We start from the raw sequence: 21,042 nt of genomic DNA on the forward strand, positions 1-21,042 counted from the left end.
GGCTGCCAGGGCCACGTCATCCGGCAGATCGAGCTGGGGGGGGTGGCCCAGCGCAGGGGCCTGCAGGACGGGGACCGCCTGCTCCAGGTCAATGGCCACTTCGTGGACCACATGGACCACCTCAGGGTAAGCTGGGAGCATCCCATGGCAACGCCTGGGTCCCTGGGATCCCTGATTCCCATGGGAATCCCTGATTCCTGATCCCTGATTCCTGATACCCATGGGAATCCCTGATCCCTATGGGAATCCCTGGGTTTCTGGGATCCCTGATTCCCATGGGATTCCCTGATTCCTGATCTCTGATTCCTATGGGAATCCCTGGGATCCCTGATTCCTGATCCCTGATTCCTGATCTCTGATTCCCATGGGATTCCCTGATTCCTGATCCTTGATTCCCATGGGAACGCCTGGGTCCCTAGGATCCCTGATTCCCATGAGGATTCCTGATTCCCATGGGAATCCCTGGGTCTCTGTGATCCCTGATTTCTGATCCCTGATTCCCATGGGAATCCCTGAGTCCCTGGGATCCCTGATCCCTGATTCCCATGGGAACACCTGGGATCCCTGATTCCTGATCCCTGATTCCCATGGGAACCCCTGGGATCCCTGATTCCTGATCCCTGATTCCCATGGGAACCCCTGGGATCCCTTATTCCTGATCCCCGTGGGAACCCCTGGATCCCTGATTCCCATGGGAACCCCTGGGATCCCTGATTCCTGATCCCCGTGGGAACCCCTGGATCCCTGATTCCCATGGGAACACCTGGGAACCCCTGGATCCCTGATTCCCATGGGAACACCTGGGATCCCTGATCCCTGATTCCCATGGGAACACCTGGGATCCCTGATTCCTGATCCCCGTGGGAACCCCTGGATCTCTGATTCCCATGGGAACACCTGGGATCCCTGATTCCTGATCCCTGATTCCCATGGGAACACCTGCATCCTTGGGATCCCTGATCCCTGATTCCCATGGGAATGCCTGGGATCCCTAATTCCTGATCCCTGATTCCCATGGGAACACCTGGGATCCCTTATTCCTGATCCCCATGGGAAGGCCTGGTCCCTGGGATCCCTTATTCCTGATCCCCATGGGAATGCCTGGGTCCTGCCCAGCCAGGGGCACTGAGGATGCCTGACTCAGCTGTTTGGACTTGAAGCAATGAACTCTCTTTGCATTGTTTTTGCATTTTCTTATATTGTAAGATTGTTTTAGTGATTTGATAGAATTTGATGTTCTACAGGTGAAGAATTTCCCTGATCATTCCACATCAGCACTTGATTGAGGTTTTGATTGGCAACAGATAACCTGTCAAGTGTTTGTTCTTTCCTCTGCAAGGGCCCAGCAGATGAAATTACATACACTTTTCTTTTTAATTTAATTAAGATAAAAAAGGTGATATGTCACATATATGTTTTAAAAAATCCTTTCCCTAGGATTTTTTCTCCTGAGAAGCTGAGAGGCCTCAGGAGCAAAATGTAAATAATGGTTATCTGCTGCTGTGGAATGCAACAGGTGCATCTGGGATTGGTCTCATGTGATTGTTTCTAATTAATGGCCAATCACAGTCCGGCTGTCTTGGACTCTTGGTCAGACACAAGCTTTTGTTATTCACTTCATTCTTCTTGCTTGCTAGCCTTCTGATGAAATCCTTTATTCTTTTAGTATAGTTTTAATATAATACATATAATAAAATAATAAATCAGCCTTCTGAAACCTGGAGTCAGATCCTCATCTCTCCCCCCATCCTGGGACCCTGCAAACACCACCACATGCACGAGCCCTGCTGACCCCAGGGACCCCACCCCATCACAGGGTGCCTGCTCAGGGTTCCTGGGTCCTTCCAGGTGGTGCAGAAGATCAAGGCCAGTGGGAACCAGGTCCTGCTGGCAGTGCTGGATGGTGACTCCTACGAAGCAGCCAAAGCCCTGGGCAGGGACCTGTCCCAGATGCTGCCCGAGGACATCCGCCCGCGCCTCTGCCACGTCACCAGGGACAAAAGCGGCTTTGGCTTCAGCGTGTCGTGTCCAGAAGGTAAAACAAGATGCTGCCACCACGAGCCTCCCCATTGTAGCACCTCACCCACCCCAAAATGCCCCTTCTGCTCCTCCTGCAGGCACCAAGGGCACCTTCCAGCTGTCGGTGCTGCAGGACGGGCCAGCGGACAGAGCAGGGGTGCCACCGGGCTGCTGGCTGCTGGAGCTCAACGGGGACAGCGTCAAGAGCTACTCCCACACCCAGCTCACCAGAAAGGTGCCTGCTCCTGCCATGGGGGGTGAGAGATGGGGCTGAGAATGTCACTGAGAATGTCACCTGTGCTCCCCATGCAGCTCAAGCAGAGCGGCAACAAGGTGACACTGCTGGTGGCATCCAGCGCTGTGGAGGAGTTCTACCGCCTGCGGGGCCTGCGGGTCACGGCTGCCCTGGCTGACACCTCCAGGCTGCCCTTCAAGGTCCGGGAGCTGCATCTGGTGAAGGGTCCTGCTGGCTACGGGTTCCTGCTCAAGGAGGATGACTGCAGCTCGGGAGGAGTAGGTGAGAGGGCTCAGAGGGGCAGTTTGTGCCTGAGCGAGGCGTTTCTGAGGGTCGGGAAGAGCTGACAGCTCTGTGCCTGCAATGGGACCTGTCCCCACCTGCACCTGGTGAAGGGTCCTGCTGGCTATGGGTTCCTGCTCAAGGAGGATGATTGCAGCTCGGGAGGAGTAGGTGAGAGGGGCAGTTTGTATGTCAGCAAGGCGTTTCTGAGGGTTGGGAAGAGCTGACAGCTCTGTGCCTGCACTGGGACCTGTCCCCACCCTGAGAGGGGCAGTTTGTACGCGAGCAAGGCGTTTCTGAGGGTTGGGAAGAGCTGACAGCTCTATACCCTGTATATACACCTGCACACGGGGGTCAGCAGAGCCAGTTCCCCTCTGTGAGCCCCTGCGCCCTCCCTGTGCTGTGGCAGGCCAGTTCCTGTGGGATGTGGATGTGGGGCTGCCAGCAGAGCAGGCAGGGATGAGGGAAGGGGACCGAGTGCTGGCCGTGAACGGGGAGAGCATCGAGGGGCTGGACCACGAGCAGACGGTGCACAGGATCCGCGCCCGGGAGGATCAGGTGACGCTGCTGGTCATCGACCCCGCTGGGGACGAGTTCTACCACTCGGTAGGTCCTGGGGCCACGCTCCTGCTCTGGCTGGGGAGCCCTGGGGTGCTGTGGGGCTGCACAATGGGATGGGTGTCCCCCTCAGGGGCTGTGTGTCCATCCCTCTTCTGCTCTTCCAGATCGGGCTGTCCCCCCTGCAGTTCTTTGAGGACAGCGACCCTGCCTCAGGCTCCTGCACGCCCTCCCTGCCTTCTCGAAGTGGCTCCCCTGCACCCTGTGACGTTGAGGTGGCACCCAAGGGACCTGTGTCCTGGCTGATGGCTGCTGCCAACAGCATAGAGATCATACAGGTAACTGCTCAGGGCAGTGCTCACAGCCTGGCAGGGCTCTGAGTGCTGCCACCCTCCTGTTCCACCCATCCCAACATTTCCTGGCACCTGTGGTGCTGCCAGGAGGAGGCTGTGTGCTCCCCTGGCCACAGGGGCCAGGCAGAAAGACCCCTCCAACCTGTGTCCCTGCAGAGCCAGCGCCAGGAGGAGCACACAAAGCTGTGCCAGGCATTCTAACAGCCCAGGAGCCTCTGGACAGGCTCTCCCACACAGCACCTCCACCCAGGCCACGGGCAGCCCTCGGGCTCAGCACTGCTCAGCATGGACCCTGCACACGCAGCTCCTGTGTCTCCGTGCCTGGCTCACAGCATGACCCTCCCAGGGACTCATCTCTGCCCACCCAGGCTGCCTCAGAGCTTGTACCAACCACACTGGCAGCTCCTCCTACCCTGACCACAGAGCTGTGTCTGCCTGCCCAGCTACCTCCAGGGATTGCTCAGGACATTGCACTGAAGCCCTTGCCCAGCTCCAGGCTCTGGGAGTTCCCAGGAGAGCTGGGGTGCTGCCCCTCTGCACCATGAGCCAGGGGACTCCAGGGCTGGCTCACATCTGCACGTGCATGGACATCTCTCCTGTGCTGCTCCTCTCCCTGAACCTGTGGGCACTGAGTGCCCGCCAGCCAGCACCACCCTGCTCCTGCACCACCCTTTTGGGGTGATTAAAGGACAAATCCACGCTGCTGTTTGTGTGGGTGATGTTATGGGCAGCACATCCCAGGGCCAGATCCATCCTCTCTTCCCAAGCCTGGAGCTGGACAGTGGATGTGGGGAGCTGTCCAGGTGTGCTGCTGGGAGGGTGGGGGCTGAGAGCTTCTGGGCATTGCACCTGCAGGAATTGACAGCAAACTCCTGCAGGCATCCCCTGTGCTCCACAGCAAGGGCTGTTCCTGAGGGTTCCCCTTGCAGGCGACACATCAGGAGCATCCTGAGGGTGACACATCAGGAGCATCCTCAGGGTTCCCCTTGCAGGTGACACATCAGGAACATGCCAAGGGTTCCCCTTGCAGGTGACACATCCGTTCCTGCCCATTGTCACCAGGGTGGTGACAATGCTGGGGGAGGGGGCCCGGGGGGGGATCCCAGAGGGGAAATTTCACCTCTCTGCCAAGCGTGGGAGAGTGAAAACGAGCACAGAGTTTTGCATGTGGCCAAGAACCACAAACCTCTGGCTGAGGTTTTACCTCGGCCCCTTCTCGAGCGAGAACGGAAGCGCCACACTGGAGTCCTCTGGGCTCAGTGCAGGCAGCTGGGGGGCAAAAAGTCCTTGTCCAGAAATTTTGGGAGCTGACAGCCCAGGAAGGAGCAGGGCAGGCTAGGAGAGGTGGGAAAAGCTTGGCTGGGAGCCCCCAGCAGCACCAAGGTGTGGGGTCCCTGCATCAGCCCCAATAATCCCAAGTGAAACCCTCCCAAAAGTCCCAAGTGAGACAGTCACAACAGTCCCCAGCAAAATCAGCCTTTGCTTGAAATCTCACAGCCCAGCTCGGGGTGAATCATGCCCAGAGAAGCAGATAGTCAGGAATGCAATTACTCAAGCGTGTTCCCTGATCTCTTTGGATCAGAGCCATGGAGATTTTTGTACTTGGCTCTCACAAAGGCGGTGTTGCCCTCCCCAGTTCTCTCCCCAGGTAGTTGTGGTAGTGTGGAGCTGGCCAGGGCACCTGCTGGTGGTCAATCCTGCTTGACTATTAGCCAGAATCCATTAGCACCTAATGGGAAAAGCCTCAGGAACACGGCCTCAATAAATGTTGACATATTTGAGGTCAATATAATCCTTAGGAAAATTTGCCCAGGTAATTAAAGCCAGACAAGGAGTTGCCTGTCCCAGAAATATTTACCAAGCTTTACCAAAGGCAATAAAATGAAGGCAGGGAGTTTTATAACCAATCCATGCTGGGCTCCCTTGTTGTGTTTAGTGCAGCTTCCTGCCTTGCTGTCCATTTGGCTCCTCAGCAAGTGGGTGCCACAAAGCTCGCTGAAGGAGGCTGATCCAGGGACTGGGGCTGTGCTGTCCAACCTCCAGGCCCTAGTTTGGGGTGCTCGTGTTCTCCAAACTGATGAGGGCAAACCCACAGTTTGCCTTTGCCTGGTTTCCTGTCACAGCCCCTGTGGTAGCAGCCACAGCTGGTTTGTGCAAAAGGATGTGTTCTTCTGCCTGGAAAGGAGATGAAAAGAGGATCTGAAGGCAGCAAAGAAACAGAACTCAACTGACTCTCAAGCCCATATTGTAATTTTTTAAAGGTTTAGTGGTGTCAGCTCTGACAAACTCCCTGGTTCCCTTTAGATTCCCTGCTCCCCTCTTCTCTCCCTGGTCCCTTTTCACTCCCTGGTTCCCTTTTTTCTCCATTGCCTCCTTTTGACCCCTGGTTCTCTTCTCTCCCCCTGGTTCTCTTTTCTCTCCTGGGTCCTCTTTTCTCTCCCCCATCTCCTTTTCTCCCCCTGGTTCCCTTTTCTCTCCCTTGCCTCCTTTTGACCCCCTGGTTCTCTTTTCTCCCCCTAGTCCCTTTTCTCTCCCTGCTCCCCTTTTCTCTCCTTGTTGCTCTCACTGCCGGGCTCCTGCTCCTTCTCCGGTTGGAGCCGTGATGCCGGGAACGGGGACTCAGCCCCGGTGGGCTCTGCCTCCCCTGCTTTGCGAGGAGAGGCCTCAGGTACCTGCCAGGTGCACCGGACGCTCTCCCGTTCCCATCCCCTCCCTGCCGCTGCCGGTGCCGCTCCAGCCTCGGGCACATCCCTCTGCGGGAGAGGGGGCGTGCAGCCCCGCTTCCCCGCGTCGGGGCCGTTCTTAGAAAAGGGAACGCGTGTCCGGGAAAGCGGAAGCGCTGCGGTTTCGCAAGGCGGGCACGGGAAGGGCCGCGAAGGCCGCGGGTCCGTCCCGGAGGCGGCGGGGCGAGCGCGGCCCCCGCGTTCCCATGGCGACCGCGCCCCGCCCCGCCCCGCCCGCACCAAGCATGGCCGCCGCTCCGCCCTCACGCCGCCACACTGCGCATGCGCGTCTCTCCGCGACCAATCAGCGTTGGCTCCACCCCGGAGGAGGGGGCGTGTCCGGGCGCGAGGGGGGGAGAGCGACCAATCAGCGCCGGCGAAGAGGGCGGGGCCTCGCTGGAACCGGGCGCCGCCGCCGCCGCCACCGCCCACGGCCGCCGCCGCCGCCGCCCTGCCCGGCCCGGCCCGGCCCGGAGCGCCCTCAGCCCGGTCCCCTCCAGGGCCGCGGCCCCGGTGCCGGACGGGCCCCACGGGCCGGCTGTGGGCGCCCCCATGTCGGCGCCGCTGAAGAAGGGCCCCGGCGGGCTCATCGGGCTGATGAAGGACGCGTTCCAGCCGCACCACCACCACCTCGGGCCGCACCAGCCCGGCGCCGTGGACAAGAAGATGGTGGAGAAGTGCTGGAAGCTCATGGATAAGGTGGGGAGGGGTGGCTGTGACACAGGGCAGGCCTGGGGGGTTCGGGGCTCTGGGGTCAGGGGGGGATCTGGGATGAGCCTGGAATTGTGGAGGTGGCTGGGAGGGCAGGGGCTGGGGCTCCAGGGGGACATCGGGGGCTCCAGGGGGGATATTTGGGGGGTTCAGGGGTGCCTGGGCACAGAATGGGGGGCAGAGCTTTGGGGGAAGGATGTGGTGAGCATGGAGTGACAGCACAAGGGGGAATGGCTTGGCACTGGTGGGATATTGGGAGTTAGGAATTGTGCCCTGGCAGGGTGGGCAGCCCTGTTACAGGGTGCCCAGAGAAGCTGTGGCTGCCCCTGGCAGTGCCCAAGGCCAGGCCGGACAGGGCTGGGAGCAGCCTGGGGTGGTGGAAGGTGTCCCTGCCATGGACAAGATGGGCTTTAAGGTCCTTCCAACCCCAACCATGCTGTGATTCCATGTGGAGCCTGGTGGAGAGGTGAGCCATGGAGGGGAGGCAGCACCACAATGGGATGCCAGCATGGGAAGGCACGAAGGGAGATCAGCAGCTCTGCAAGGAACAAGGTGGAGGAAGAGGGGGCAGTTTGGAATGGAGGATTTGGAAGTGCCTGAGAGGATCTGGGGTCCTTCCCCAGGGCAGTGGTCACAGCCCTAAGGCTGCCAGAGCTCAGCATTTGGGCACAGAGTGGGATTGTTGGGGTGTCCTGTGCAGGGCCAGGATGATCCTCGTGGGTCCCTTCCAAGCCTGTAGAATAATATCTGTATTAATCATATACATGGATAGATAATTCCAGTCCTGTAGGTGCTGGGCTGGGCACTGGTGGTGCTGGGAATGGGATGGGGAGCTGCAGGTGGTGACAGCAGCAGGACAAGGGAGAAATCCAGGGTTTGCTCCTTGGAAGCAAATAGAGCCTGGTGTGTGGGTAATGGATGGTGAAGCTTTGTGGCAGGCCAGGTTATTCCTTTTGGAATGTGTTGCTGCACTCAGGACAAAACCTTTTCCTTAAAACTGAGGGAAAACTGTAAAAGCCTGAATAAACCCTTGTGCAATCAGTAGTTAGAGGAAGATAAAGTATCAAGTCATGTTTAACAAGAAAAACTTGTGGCGTGGGAGCTGGAAAGGCCTTCTTCCAGCCCCACACCTTCAGGAGGGGCTCTCTGGGGTCATTAAGACTCTCCACTCCTCCTCCTCCTCCTTTTCAAATGCCAGGAAATGGCTCTTGCCGGGGGCAGGACACCAGACCTTTTGGCCTGTTGGTGTGATGGGATATTTGATTTACTGGCCTGGCTAGGTGTGCTGCTCAGTCCAGGGTTTCCAGAAATGCTGGGGGGTTGTCAGGGAATGATCAAGTGAGTGAAAGCAGGCACACAGAAATAGGCACAAAATAAAAAATGGAACGTTTTTGTGGAATTTTCATTGATAATTACTGTTCAGCCCTGAAATCAAGGCCGGGCTTGGCATGCTGCAGTCTGAAATGTGCAGTGCAGTTTATGGCACTGAGTTTAGGGCCCTACAAGTGGTGTAGAGTGAGAGCATCACCCAAGTTGCCCCCAGGCCTTGGGGACTGTCACCTGGCCACCTCCCTCCCCTCTGGGAGCAGAGCAGGCAGGGATTTTGGGCATCCCTCATCCAACTGCCCCTCAGGCTTGTGCATTTTCCTTCCCTTTCCCCTGCATTGTTTATCCATGCAGTGGCTGAGCCTCCTGCAGTAAGTGCTAAAAGCAGGCAGAGCAAATGACTTCTTTAAAGGAGTATTAAATGCTGTTCCTGCCAAGAAATCACTCTGTGTTGGCTGGCCCCACAAAAGGCAGGGTTTATGGTTGTGCCTTGCTGAGCCTGGGATGAGCTTTGATCACCTACAGAGACTGGGGCAGAGCAAAAAACCCCTTTGAGAGGTGCCATTGGCTCTGTTACACACTCTGAGGGCCAAGTGCTGGTGTAGCAAAGGCAGCTGGGGCATGGAAACAGGACCCTAAATAAGTGTAACCTGTAAGAATGCACACTGTCATCTACAGAATGTGTGGATAGAGATGGCAGCTTGTGTTTGAGCTCATGGCCCGCTCTGCTCGAAGGAAAAGATTAGCCTGAATAAAAAGCTGATTATTGTGGCGTTTTAAAATGGAGCAGGGTGTTTTTTGGGGGTAATTTCACAGCTTTAGGTGTTTATAGCAGGTTGGGTGTGTTCTCTCTCCACTGACAGAAAAGCCAGGGCTGCTGCTGTATTTGTCACAAGTTACATCAAGCTCTTTTACTCCAGGTTTACTCATAGGCAGCATGCAGAAGCTCTCAGGCTTGAAGCCTTACTCAGTCTGATTTGTACAAAAGGAGAATTCTGGCTCTGAAAAGCCTTTCAGATTTCAGTTAGATTTCAGCTGTACTTATGCACACTCAAAGAACACATCTGAATTAAAATCTCTTTCGTGGTGTAACAAAAACCCAGCAAAGCTCACGGTGAGGAGTGATAAATGAATGGAAGGTGTTGAGAATGGGTGAGATTTCTGGGCCAGGAAGATGAAATTCCAGGTGCAGATAAAAACCTGCCTGTGTGCATGTTTAATAAATGATGTTTTTGCCTCTCAGAGCTGCGTGCTGTGTCTGTGTGGGTACACCACACTCACGACCTCATTTGTTAGTCTGCATAATTAGCTGCTGTTGTCAAAGCATTCGTGCATCTCTGCTTTGGGATGTGACTGATGAATTTCCTATGCAAGTTGATTCTTGTCCAAATATTTTCCCTGTAATGCTCTCCATAAGCTGCCTGACATATTTATGTCTTTCAGATTCTTTCATTTGAAGCCCTAATTTTTTTGTCAGTGCCATTTCTCCCACAGCTACACGTGGTCACACAGAGCATGGACATAAAATATCCCTTCCCATCCCTGCTGGATGTTCCCCTTCAGCTGAATGAGGTGACATTTCTGCATTTCTGTGCAGAGCAGAGATGAAATGCAGCCCCCTGGAGTTCCTGCTGTGGGTGGTATTTGAGGAATAGGTGGGTTAGTCATGAGCTGCTTGGGATGGAGCAGAGTGCAATAAATGTGGGAAGGCACGGAGGAGGAAGAGGAGCTTTGAGATAAAGCTTCCCTAAAGGGTTTCCTGATACCATTCAGTTCCTAGAACTGATATAGAGAAGTGCCACTGCGGGTCACCTTCATTGTGAGGAGAAGAAAGGCCAAACACAAGTCTAGCAAGAGATAAGAGATGTTTGAGTAGGTTTTGTTGTGTTGCACTGGAATGAGGAGTGATCTCAGTGCAGTAAAGGAAGGAGAAAATGAGTTTTCAGAACTGCCCTGAGAGGGAAAATCATACCTGGGAGTAGCCCCTGGATGCTCATCAGGCCTGGGACTCTTAAATCCAGAATTAGTCAAGGCAAGCTGCAGATTGTTGAGGGGAAAGATTCAATTCCAGGCCTCAAAAATGTAGATGAGATTATTTTTCCTAGAATGAGTACATAACAGATTCTTTCCTCAAAACTCAGTTGGGAAAATTGATTTTTGACTTGCATTTGGAAAATGGAAATGGATGAAGTCAATTTTCAGGTTCTTCACAGGCCCACCTCTCTTCATGCTGAGCTTTATTGGTGTGTCTGAAAACCCAAAACCATCTCCCTAAATGGTTTGTTCCTCAGAGAACACAACATGAGCCAGGCACATTTTGGATGATAATTTAAACCCGTGGATTGCTTCTGTTCGTTGCCATCACACCTAAACAAAAAAAAATATTTTTCTGCTTTTTTGCTCAATTTCCTTCCACGTTGCTGGTCCCTGTGGAAGGCTGCTGAGGGGCAGCTGTTCCCAGGGCTGGGAACATTCCTTTGGATGTTGTCATGATGCTGCAAGTGCACACTTAGAGAAACAAGGAAAATGCCACAAAATGCTCTTGTTGCTGCTGTGGTGTAAAAACCCCAAGTTTGCTCATGAGGCAGCAGTTCTTAGTTATGCAGTTTTGTTTAACTGCTCATCTTAGCTAATTTTGGTCTGCTTGGTAAATAAAGAAGCTGATTTGATAATAAAATACCAGCAAATTTTGACCTTTCAGTTAACTGTTAGAGGAATCTGCTTCTTGGGAAGCATTTTACAGGGGCTCTGAGAATGAGCAGTTTGCAGAACTCTCTGCTGCTGTAGGGGAATTGTTTTAATTGATATCAGAGTCTGAAATGCAGCAGGTCTGCTGCTCCCATAGCTGGGTCATTTCAGAGTGTGGCAGCCAAATTGTTCTCTATTTCCAGCAAGATGAGGGAAGTGCAGGCTCTGCTTGCTTCATGTGCTTCCTCCTCAGAGCTGACTGTGTTTGTTAACGTTTTCAACCCACTGTACAATAAACAATTTCTGCTGAAAAGCTTTTGCTGCCCAGAGCACAGCTCAGCTGGGCCTGAGGAGCAGATTTAGAACCTCTTCGTGCTCATAGTGAAACTATTTTTATTTTTTTTTCAGGGGGCAAATGTGTTGACTCAATTTGTTGATATGGTTCAGTGTGCAATGTTCACAGGCTCCAAGGAAGCAGCAGTTGAGGCATCAGCATCAATTGACTAAATCAGCTGTCTGGCCAACCATCTCTTTATCTCAAGGCCTTGGCAGCCTCCTCAAAATGGAGGGAAAGTTTTAGTCGTTTGTTTTTCCCATGTATTCTTGCAGAAGCTTTTTTAGGTGTTTATTTTTTTTTTGCCAGCAGTCTGATTTTTCTGGTTGGAGTTTGGATACACTGTGTGCCTTTCTCTTGGCTGGAATTGAACCTTTCTCAGGTCAGCTCTTGGTACAGGCACTGCTGTAAGTCAGATAAAATTGGAGGTGTCGCTTCCCAAGGTTGCTTTTTGCACATACCCTAAATGGCAAAGTGAAAAGCTAAAGCAGTGTTTCAGGAGGAATGACTCTGTTTACCATCTATATTTAAAGGAAGTAGGTATTTAAGCCTGCACTGTAGGGAACTGCTCAATTCCTCTTGAAGGTTTCACAAGGTTTTGTGGGAATGAGATGCTGCAAAAGGATGTTAAACTGTCCCTTTGCTTTTTCTTATCCACTTTACTGAAGTTTTGCATTCTGCACTGTTTGATATCTGTAATTCCCTCAGTGTCATGAGTTTAGACCTCATTTATATGCTGGATGTTAAGCAGCCACATAAAGTTCATTATAGGGAAGAACTTTAGCAAAGTGTGGCCACATTTTGTGCTCAGGTTTGCTGGAAATCACAGAATATAGAAGTGTCAGATTGCTGCTTCTTACCTTGTACACTTGATCCAAAACTGACCTCACAGCTCCAACTCCAGCCCTTTATAGAACTGAAAGTTTATACTTTTTTCAAGTGGCTGCTTTGCCATCGACTCTCCCTTTAATTCTCAGCTTAGATAATGGAAACATTTGGCTATGGCGGATGGTGAAGTGGCTTCCTTTCCCCTCCCCTGTCACATCAATTTATTATCATGAGTTTCATCACTCCACATGCACTTCAGCCCAGAAATTGCATTCTTTTATGGTGGCTGGGCTCAGTATCTGGAGAAAAGGAGGCTCAGGGGAGACCTGAGCACTCTAAAACTCCCTGAAAGTTGTGGTGAGCTGGGGTTGGGCTCTGCTCCCAGGACAAGGAAAGGATTTCAAGCTGCACCAGGGAAGGTTCTGGTGGGACATCAGGAGGGGTTTCTCCATGGAAAGGATGGTCAGGCTTTGGAAGGGGAGGTGGTGGAGGTATCCAAGGAATGCTCTGCTCTGATTGGCGAGGTGGGGACCAGGTTGGACTCGATCTCTGAGGTTTTTTCCAGCCTCAGTGATTCTGGGATTCTGTGCTCCCATCTGGACTTGCCCAACAAATGACACCAAACGCGTGACTTGTGTTTAACCCCTGCTCGTGCTCCTCTCCTGGAGTTTTCACAGAGCTGCTCTCTGCAATGCCACAGGTGGTACGTCTGTGCCAAAACCCCAAGCTGGCCCTGAAGAACAGCCCTCCCTACATCCTGGACCTGCTGCCCGACACCTACCAGCACCTGCGCACCATCCTGTCCCGCTACGAGGGCAAGATGGAGACCCTGGGCGACAACGAGTACTTCAGGGTCTTCATGGAGAACCTGATGAAGAAAACCAAGCAGACCATCAGCCTCTTCAAGGAAGGGAAGGAGAGGATGTACGAGGAGAACTCCCAGCCTAGGTAATGGAGAGAAATGGGTTCAGATGTTTGTTGGAGGAATTAAATGCGTTGGAAGCTTTGTGTTAAGGTAGATCTGTTGTCAGCTCCTTTCGTTTTGTACAAAGGCATAGCTGAGGTCAAGGGGCACCTTCAGGTTGAACAGCATTAAAAAAGGGGTAGGTGGAGGTAGAAACTGAATATCAGGCTCTCTTGAGCAAAATAATATTAACTTAGTGTACCTGAGAAGGTGTTTCCTCATCCAGCTTTAGGAAAAGACAAAAGGAATGAAGAGTAGAGTAAAGCTCTGGGAAAGATGAATCTTACACATTTGTGCAGAGATATGCAAGGCATACATTTGTAACACTGAACTCATTTCAGGTTTTTGGAGTAGATGTTGAATTAAATTAAAAAAAAAAAGGTGGAAAAAATGTGAAAACCACCCAGTGGCTGAAGATAATTGCCCTGGGGAGAATGTGGTTAACGGCCTGGCAACAGCTTGGAAGTACTGGAGGGGGAAAAGTGTTGGCACATGTTTCTGGTTTAATATTGAACTCTGTGTAGCATATTCCATGATATTGAGCTCCTACCAAAGGCTGACAGTGGCTCCAGAAGGCATTGCTGGTGCTGCTTGGATTGAAGAATGGTTTAAAAAATGGAAATTTCATTCTGGAGTGCTGTTAACTGTGTGTGTATTGTGATCTGTCATAAATCTGATGGGTAAATGGTGGCTGTGTCAGTCATGAATCCAAAATCCCACCTCCAGTGCCTTGGTTTTTCAGAGAGGAGCAGAGAGAAGTAATTCCAGGGGGTTAATCATCCTAGCTGGTTTGTAATCCAACTAATTGACTGGAGGGAGCAGGGGAAATGCAGATTGATGGATGGCAATGGCAGGGCTGCAGCAGAGGCTGCTGCTGTCACAGCAGGCACAGGAGTCCTGGGGGAATTGCTGATTGTCCCATTTATGAATAAACAGCTTTAGCAGGGAAGGAACTGTGGGGACACTTGTGTTAAACACGAGCATTAAAGCAGCATCACATCCTGGCCGCTCTCATGGCATCTTCCTCTGCTGCTGGCCTTGGGATTAAAGAATTAAATTTTGTGACAAATTAAAGAATTCTCAATTCTTTAATTTGTCACAAAAAAGGACAAGAGAGGAGCAGCCAGTGCCTGTGATTTGTGTACCAGTTCAAGAGATACCTACACAAAGAATGAGCATTTTGGTTTTGGGGATTCTGTTAAATGCTGCACTGCCAGTGCCAGATTCCATGGTTGTGGGAGCTCTTGGAACCCAATACTTCAGTGCTATTTGTTAATTAAAGTAAATGAATTTCTGCTATAAACGCACCTGTAGATATAGAATGTGTATACTAGAAATGCAGAAATTTATATCTATACCTATTTATGTAAAATATAGATTTTTATATATAATATATATTTTATATATAAAATATATTATATATATATAATATATATAATATATATAATTAGTATATATATTATATATATAATATATATATAATTAGTATATATATATACTAATCGAAAATGAAGAAACTGAAATTTTCTCACCTTGCTAGGAGCTGAAGAAAAATATAGATCTTTTTAAGTAAGAATTAATAAATTCAAAATAAATAATGATTTATTAATACATTAATAAATTCAAATACTCCAAGTGTGGGAGAAGCTTTATGGAAGATGGCCAGTAGTCTGTAAAGCAAATAAATAGAAACTGAGTCTGGTGTTCACTGGGAATGTACTCATGGCAGTTTGTATATCTGTGTATAAATATATATATATATGTATATATAAAAAATCTAATTTGCTCTTGATCTCGTGCATGCTTATGGCCATTATTCTGCAGTGTTTTGAGAGCAGGACTTTAAAGTTTTAACAGATTTGTTATTTTGAAATTTCTAACTTTTTTGTCCCTGTTTTTGAAGCTTTTTTCCTCCTCTCCTCCAGACTTTGCATTCATTTTGCAGCCTGTTGTGTATGCCCTTATTTTCTCCCCCAGATGGCTCGTGGTGTAGAGCAAAAGGCACAATTTTGCCATTTCCATCAGCAGTGTGAAGGTTTGGAGTTTGCAGTTTGCTCCTCCAGCCCATGAAAAATGCCTGAGGTGGGATCAGAACTGCCCTGATCACCTGAGCATCACCCTCTATTCCTGTTCTTTCCCACTTGCTCTCTCTGTGCTTCCCCTCAGACATCTGGGAGGTCTCTGTAGCTCTGTGGTTTTGGTGTGCAGTGCTTCAGACTATAAATATATAAATTAACCATGGCTGTAGCTCTCCTGCCTTAAACTCACGCTGTGAGTTTTGTGAGGAGAGCTCACTTGTTTTGTTAGGAGAGCTTTCAAGATGCTATTTAAATTCTGCTCTAGCTCACTTCCATGTCTGTTTAAAAATTCATGCTGCTGAGGGTGCTTTTAAAGCTCTGGGTGCATTTCCTGACTGATAGGTAGGAGCAGTAACTTCTGGCTACTGTTTAAAACTGAATTTTAGCGAGGAGATCAAATGCAACTTGGTGACTTGGGGGTTTTTATTAGAGATACTGTGTTGCTCCACTGAGTTTTGACAGCTAAAAGTAACATCTGCAGGCTTGGAAACAAGTAGTGTTTCTACTTAATAATTTTGGATATTTTCTTGCATGATTGTAAGAAGGTAAAGGCAAAAGATCCAATGATTTGTTGGCTGTGTGCAGTTATTAGGAATTATTGAGGCTGAGCACATTTCCAGAGCTGCTGCTTCCTTTAGGGGTAAATAAGTGACTTCTCCATTGTGAACTTTTTCAGTTTCCTTTTTAACAACAACAAAAAAAGATGAAATAAATATATTTTCCCTGCAATGTGATGGCTGCATTGCTTGGCAGTGCTGTTCTTACTCTGAACATGCTGAACCTGCCTCAGGTCTCGATTTCAGTTTCATTTAGAGGCTTGGTGGTTTTGCTGGACTATTTTTTTTTTTCTGTTTCCATTGCAGGAAGCTTTTACTTCTCAGCCCTCTTGCTTGCACAGAAGAGCTGCAATTTGTCAGCTTTCCACACTACATAAATTACTTCTTGCAGCAGTGGTTTTGCAGTTGTGTAAATAGATTATACTTGACATGGCAGGAGTGAAAAATAGCTTGTTGGTCAGTGGACAGGTAGAGGAATTGTCTGTTCCTTGGGAAGGGATTAATTAGGCTGAAGAGTCCATTTTTCACCAAAGAAAATTGGTGAAAATTGGTAACAAATTTACTAATTATGTTAAACCAGTTTATAAGGAGGGAAAATTCAGAGAGGTTATTTTCTAAATAAAATCAGAGCACTGCAAATGTTTCCACATTAGAGCACAGCTCTGGAAGCTGCAGGGTGAGTGAGGAGAAATAATTTTTCAGGATGTGGACTGGATGTTTAAGGAGTGGCACAAGGTATTTTTTCTGCTTCAGCTGTGGGAAACAAATTGTTAATAAAGCTAGTTAAAGTAAAAATATATCTGTAAAGAAAATGGGGTTAAGCAAGGAATACAATAAACTTTTTCCATAGAGCATGGAGGTAAAAAAAAGCTTTGGGAAGTTGGTCCATGTTTAATTGTTCTTCTGACAAGAGCTTGGGGATGCTGGCTCAGCAGGATTTCATATTCTTCTCCAATGTTAGGAGTCACTAATTTACACAGGAAAAAGCTCCCAGTGTTTAATGTCTCCTGGAAATGACCATGCATATCTCTGAAGGGGAAGGAAGTGCATGAAGAATGACTTGGAGAAAAAAAAAAAACAAAAAAAAAAGAAAAAGAAAAAGGTTGGAATTTAAAGAGGAAAAAGTTGGAAAACATTTGTGTTAAACCCTGAACCAGAAAACCCTCTGGGAGAAGGGGGGTTGATTCTCTAATCTCATCTTTGAGACCTCTTGCACACATTCCTGCCCAGGGAAAAGGAGATGGTGCAAAATGTGGGGCTCAGAATGGTGTGTGTGAGTCCTCTTTCTGGCACTTCCTTCTAAAACAGCAGCACAGCACTTTTTTTTTTTTTTTTTTTTTTTTTAAACAAAACCCACTAGTGTGAAGTCTACATCTGCATTTAAATTAGAACATCTTAAAGAAAAGAACAGGCTCCAAAGCTGCCCACAAGAAAGGTTTCCTTGCCAGGCTCCAGCATATGAACACTAACTAACTGCTTATTACCCAAGAAGAAATTCATTATCATGCAAATGTTGTTGGAGGGGAGGAATGTGAATTATTTCTTTCTAATTTGGTTTTAAATTGCAGTTTAGGTGATAGTTTTGGAACTTAAGTAACACTTAGCATAATTGGCTTAAGCCTGCATTCATTCTCGTTTTCTTTCTGTCTAAAATTGGACCAACCGTCTTGAAAATCAATTTGTGGACAAATGCAAGATTTCAGATGATTGCATAATAAGGAAGGAAGATTTTCATTCTTCTTTCCTCTCAGAGCCTATAAAACTGTGGAGTTTTATGGGAGGCTGTGGACTTGCTGTTGTGGGTGGAATTACAAGCATTGGTTCATTTGTAGTAATTATCATTGGGAATGTGATGGATTTCTCCATGCTGGCTGGCAAAAATTCTGCTGCTGCTGCTACTTGGCAACTTTATCGTGGCTCTTGGGTGTTCAGGGCTGGGATTCCTCATTTGGGATTTCTGGGGTTGGATTTCAGCCCATCCCAGCCCTGCCATGGGCAGGGACACCTCCCACTGTCCCAGGTTGTTCTTTGGGCACTCCCAGGGATGGCAGCTGTGCCAGGACCCTGAAAGAAAGAATATTTTTCCTTAGAATAAAGATATTGTTAATATCTACTCTGAAGCTGCCCCAGCTCCTTGTCCTGATACCACTTGATATCCAGTTTTGAGATGGTGAAGATGAATCATGAAATATGGAATGTTTCTTGATTTGGAGTCAGGGCTTTTGTGCTGTGTTTTTCTCTTTAACTACTGCAAATAGCCCCTGAAATACAAAGTTTTATTCCAGTGCACAGAGGACAAAATTAGGTATAATGAGAAGTGTCCTGAGCAGTACATTTGTTGTGTAATCCCCTGAATTTGGTAAAATAAATGAATCTGTTACCTAAGTGAGAGTTTTATCCTTTACCTTGTCACTCCTCTGAATATGTGCTGAGCTTTTTAAAGGCCATTATTAATACCAAATGTATTCCTCTCTTGAAAGCATAATCCCTAAAATTTAAATTTTACAAGTGGATTTTTAGCTTCTTAACAGTGAAAAAATAATGTAATACCAACACTTGTGCCAAAAATAATAATTCCAGATCCTTTAAAGGTCGCTGGGTTTGGTCCTTGTGGTCAGCACAGTGGCCTGGTGTCCTTTCTGCTTCCCATCAGTCACAGCCATTTGCATGCTGATAGGAATATTATGATGGTTTTGGATGGTTTATGTGTTTTGTGTTACTTTTGAAGTGATGAGCAGGCTCTGCTCACAGAATTAAAGGTGTTAAAATATATTTATGTGACCTGAAAAGTGTCAGGGTTCAGCAGAGCATAAGGAAACTGCTCTGTAATACCTAAAGCACTGAAAAAGAAGGAGCTGATGGTGAAAAATTCTGTAGAACAAGCAATAAATGTAATATTAATCCATTCTTTTAGTTACTCTGAGGAAATCCTGTGAGTGTTGCAGAGCCTGGCTGTGTAAGGTGCCTTCTGTTGAGCCAGCAATAGTTAAGTGGAATTTCATTCACTTCCTGTGTTGCAAGTTTTGTTGAAAGTAGTTCCGCTGTTTCTATTTTTACCCTGATCAGAGGAGCCTGAGCTGCCTCAGGGTTACAAAAGACAGCTTGGGATCACCTCGAGCGTTTCCACTCACTGCTTCTGTGAACACGAGCACTCAGAAAACTCCTGAAATTCTTCTTTTTGAAGGCAGGCATATCAAACTCTGTGCTGAAATCAAACTGCTCATGCCTGGCGCATCTGAAAGCCCCTGTGACATGAGAACCTCACATCTTTGTGGTTTCTGAAAGGTGCATTTTACTCGTTGGAGTCGTTAAAAGACTGTTTGGGTTTCTTTTTTTTTTTAATTTTTTTTTTTTAGCTCTTCAAGTATAAAATTGTAAGGTGCAGTTATAGGAAAAAAACCTGTGGGTTTGTGGTTGGTGTTTTCATAAGTAGTGGAGCTTGCACTTAATCCTGTGGATGCTAACTGTGTCACCTAAACAGAATCTGTAAGAGTAAGAAATGAGGACAATAATTACAGAGAGTGAAGCATTTTGAGGTTGGTTTCTTTATAATTCCTCTGTGTTTGTAACGTGCCTTCAGCAGAATGAGCTTTACAGAACAGTGTGTGCATGTCAAATGCTGGCATGTGAGCACAATATTGTGACTCAATCAGCCTGTGGAGCTGATCCTTGCTACGTGTGAGGAACTAAATTATATTGTGTCAGCTGGGTGCTTCTGAGGGAGGGGAGAAATACTGGGAGAAAATGCAAAAATCATAGCTGGCAGTGGCAGAAACGGATGTGCCACGCTAACATTGCCTTGAGGGGAAAAGCCATTTAGTCACAAAGCACATTAATTTAATTAATTGTGTCAGCCTTGCTGAGAGACACATCCCTGATTAAACCAAACCTTTAATGGCTTTCCAAGATGGAGCCCATAGAGGAAACTGGGAAAGAAGGATCTGCTGAGGGTCTGGGGGAGGGAGACAACACCAGCAGAGCCCCCAGCTGGAAGTGTCTGTGACAGAAAGGTGTGGAGCAAACCCAAACCCACCCGGGCAGGAAGGAAGAGCAGAGGGGGCTCAGGGCAGGAGGGAGGGGGGAACTGAAGGAACACTCTTGCTTCACGCTGCTTTTGGTTCCCCAAATTCAGAGCTTGGTGGATGCAGGGGCTGAGCTGGGCCTGCCTGGTTCCACAGCAATTCTCACTCACTCCGTGTGCACAAACCCCGATCCCTCCGTGCTCCAGCTGCAGGTGTTCCTCACCATGTGTCAAACACTTGGCTACTGTACACAGTGGAAAAAAAATATTTATCTTTTGACGTTTTCACGTGTTGATTCGTTATTTCCAACCATAATAAACCGAGAGCTTTGCACGTACGTGTGAAAACCCTCAGGGCTGTGAGATCCCACCTCAGGTGGTGCTGTGAGCCCAGAACAGTCAGCTCTGGCTCTCTGAGGCTGGCCCAGGTGTTGCTGCAGCTGCCTGCACGCTCTGGGGACAGCTCTGATGTGGCCTCAGCTCCCTGGGTAACGTTTTCAGCATTTAAACACTGGCAGGTGTTTAAATTCCACAGCAGGATTTAGGTGCTGCACTCAGCTCTTCCCAAGCTGGGCTTGGGAGATTTCATTTTAATTCATTCTTGGAAGATTTAATTTGAACTCGTAAGATTTAGTTCTTTAACTCATAACTTGTCTCTGGTGGAGCCCTCAATGACAGTTTTGTGTGCATTACTGTGTTTAGGTTAAATTTTAAAAAAATGGGACATTGCTGGAGGTCTGTGGTCAAAACTGTGTGAGAATCTCCAGTCTAAAAACCATAAATTTTTTTTGAATGTGTGCCCCTTTTTCTGAGAGTACATTCACATCTGCTTTGTTGAAGCAATAGCAATAAGGACAGTTCTGATGTTACTAAAAATAAAGCATAATCATCAGTAAGCTTTGACATGCTAATAAAAATATTCTCTAGAATTGCAAGTGTTTATTTGGTCTGTGCAAATTTACAAATATGTAAATTGTTAAAATAACGGAAATATTTGTCCTTTTAGCACAGGATTGGTAACTGCTGTATGTAAGAGCCAGTAACACAAACTATTTTGCAATTTGCTGCTCTTTATGTTCACTTCCTGTGGTTTTTCCTGTTATTTACTCACAATATAGCTGGATATTTATAAAAATTATGATAACCTTGAGAATTTAAAACATTCAGCTGGTTTTGGAAACGAAGTCCTTCAATGTGTGCGTGTACAACCGTTTGTTTATCCATCCTTAAGCCTGAGGAAGTTCTTATTTCTCCCATTAACTGATGTGCTCAGCTGAGTGCAGGCACTTCCTGGAGCTCAGCTGAGGCACAAGAGATAAACAGGAATATTCCCTGGCTTCTTGCAGTGTTTTGTTTAAACCATGC

At 48.4% G+C, this 21,042-nt stretch overlaps 2 protein-coding genes across 2 annotated transcripts in view; both read left to right on the top strand.

Annotated features, from left to right (window-relative positions):
* The first annotated feature begins 2,577 nt into the window (after positions 1–2,577).
* On the top strand, positions 2,578–4,167 carry NHERF4 (NHERF family PDZ scaffold protein 4). Its single transcript, XM_074527824.1, has 4 exons — positions 2,578–2,707; positions 2,946–3,142; positions 3,262–3,432; positions 3,604–4,167. Exons 2-4 carry the CDS (start codon positions 2,996–2,998, stop codon positions 3,646–3,648), a joined length of 363 nt encoding a protein of 120 aa, XP_074383925.1. The 5' UTR covers positions 2,578–2,707; positions 2,946–2,995; the 3' UTR covers positions 3,649–4,167.
* Positions 4,168–6,533: 2,366 nt separating this feature from the next.
* The window catches only part of CBL (Cbl proto-oncogene), a 37,536-nt gene continuing 23,027 nt past the window's right edge, over positions 6,534–21,042 (top strand). The window contains exons 1-2 of the mRNA XM_074527842.1: positions 6,534–6,869; positions 12,758–13,005. Coding sequence (XP_074383943.1) covers positions 6,723–6,869; positions 12,758–13,005 — 395 coding nt within the window. The 5' untranslated portion in view covers positions 6,534–6,722. The remainder of the gene's footprint in view (positions 6,870–12,757; positions 13,006–21,042) is intronic.

The sequence above is a fragment of the Zonotrichia albicollis genome, chromosome 27 (assembly GCF_047830755.1).
Source record: "Zonotrichia albicollis isolate bZonAlb1 chromosome 27, bZonAlb1.hap1, whole genome shotgun sequence".
NCBI classification, from domain to species: Eukaryota; Metazoa; Chordata; class Aves; order Passeriformes; family Passerellidae; genus Zonotrichia; species Zonotrichia albicollis.

Coding starts and splice junctions, on each gene's coding strand:
- NHERF4 (XM_074527824.1), top strand. CDS start 2,996: ATGAGGGAAGGGGACCGAGTGCTGGCCGTGAACGGGGAGAGCATCGAG. Junction 3,143..3,261: donor GGGACGAGTTCTACCACTCG/GTAGGTCCTGGG, acceptor CTGCTCTTCCAG/ATCGGGCTGTCCCCCCTGCA. Junction 3,433..3,603: donor ACAGCATAGAGATCATACAG/GTAACTGCTCAG, acceptor GTGTCCCTGCAG/AGCCAGCGCCAGGAGGAGCA.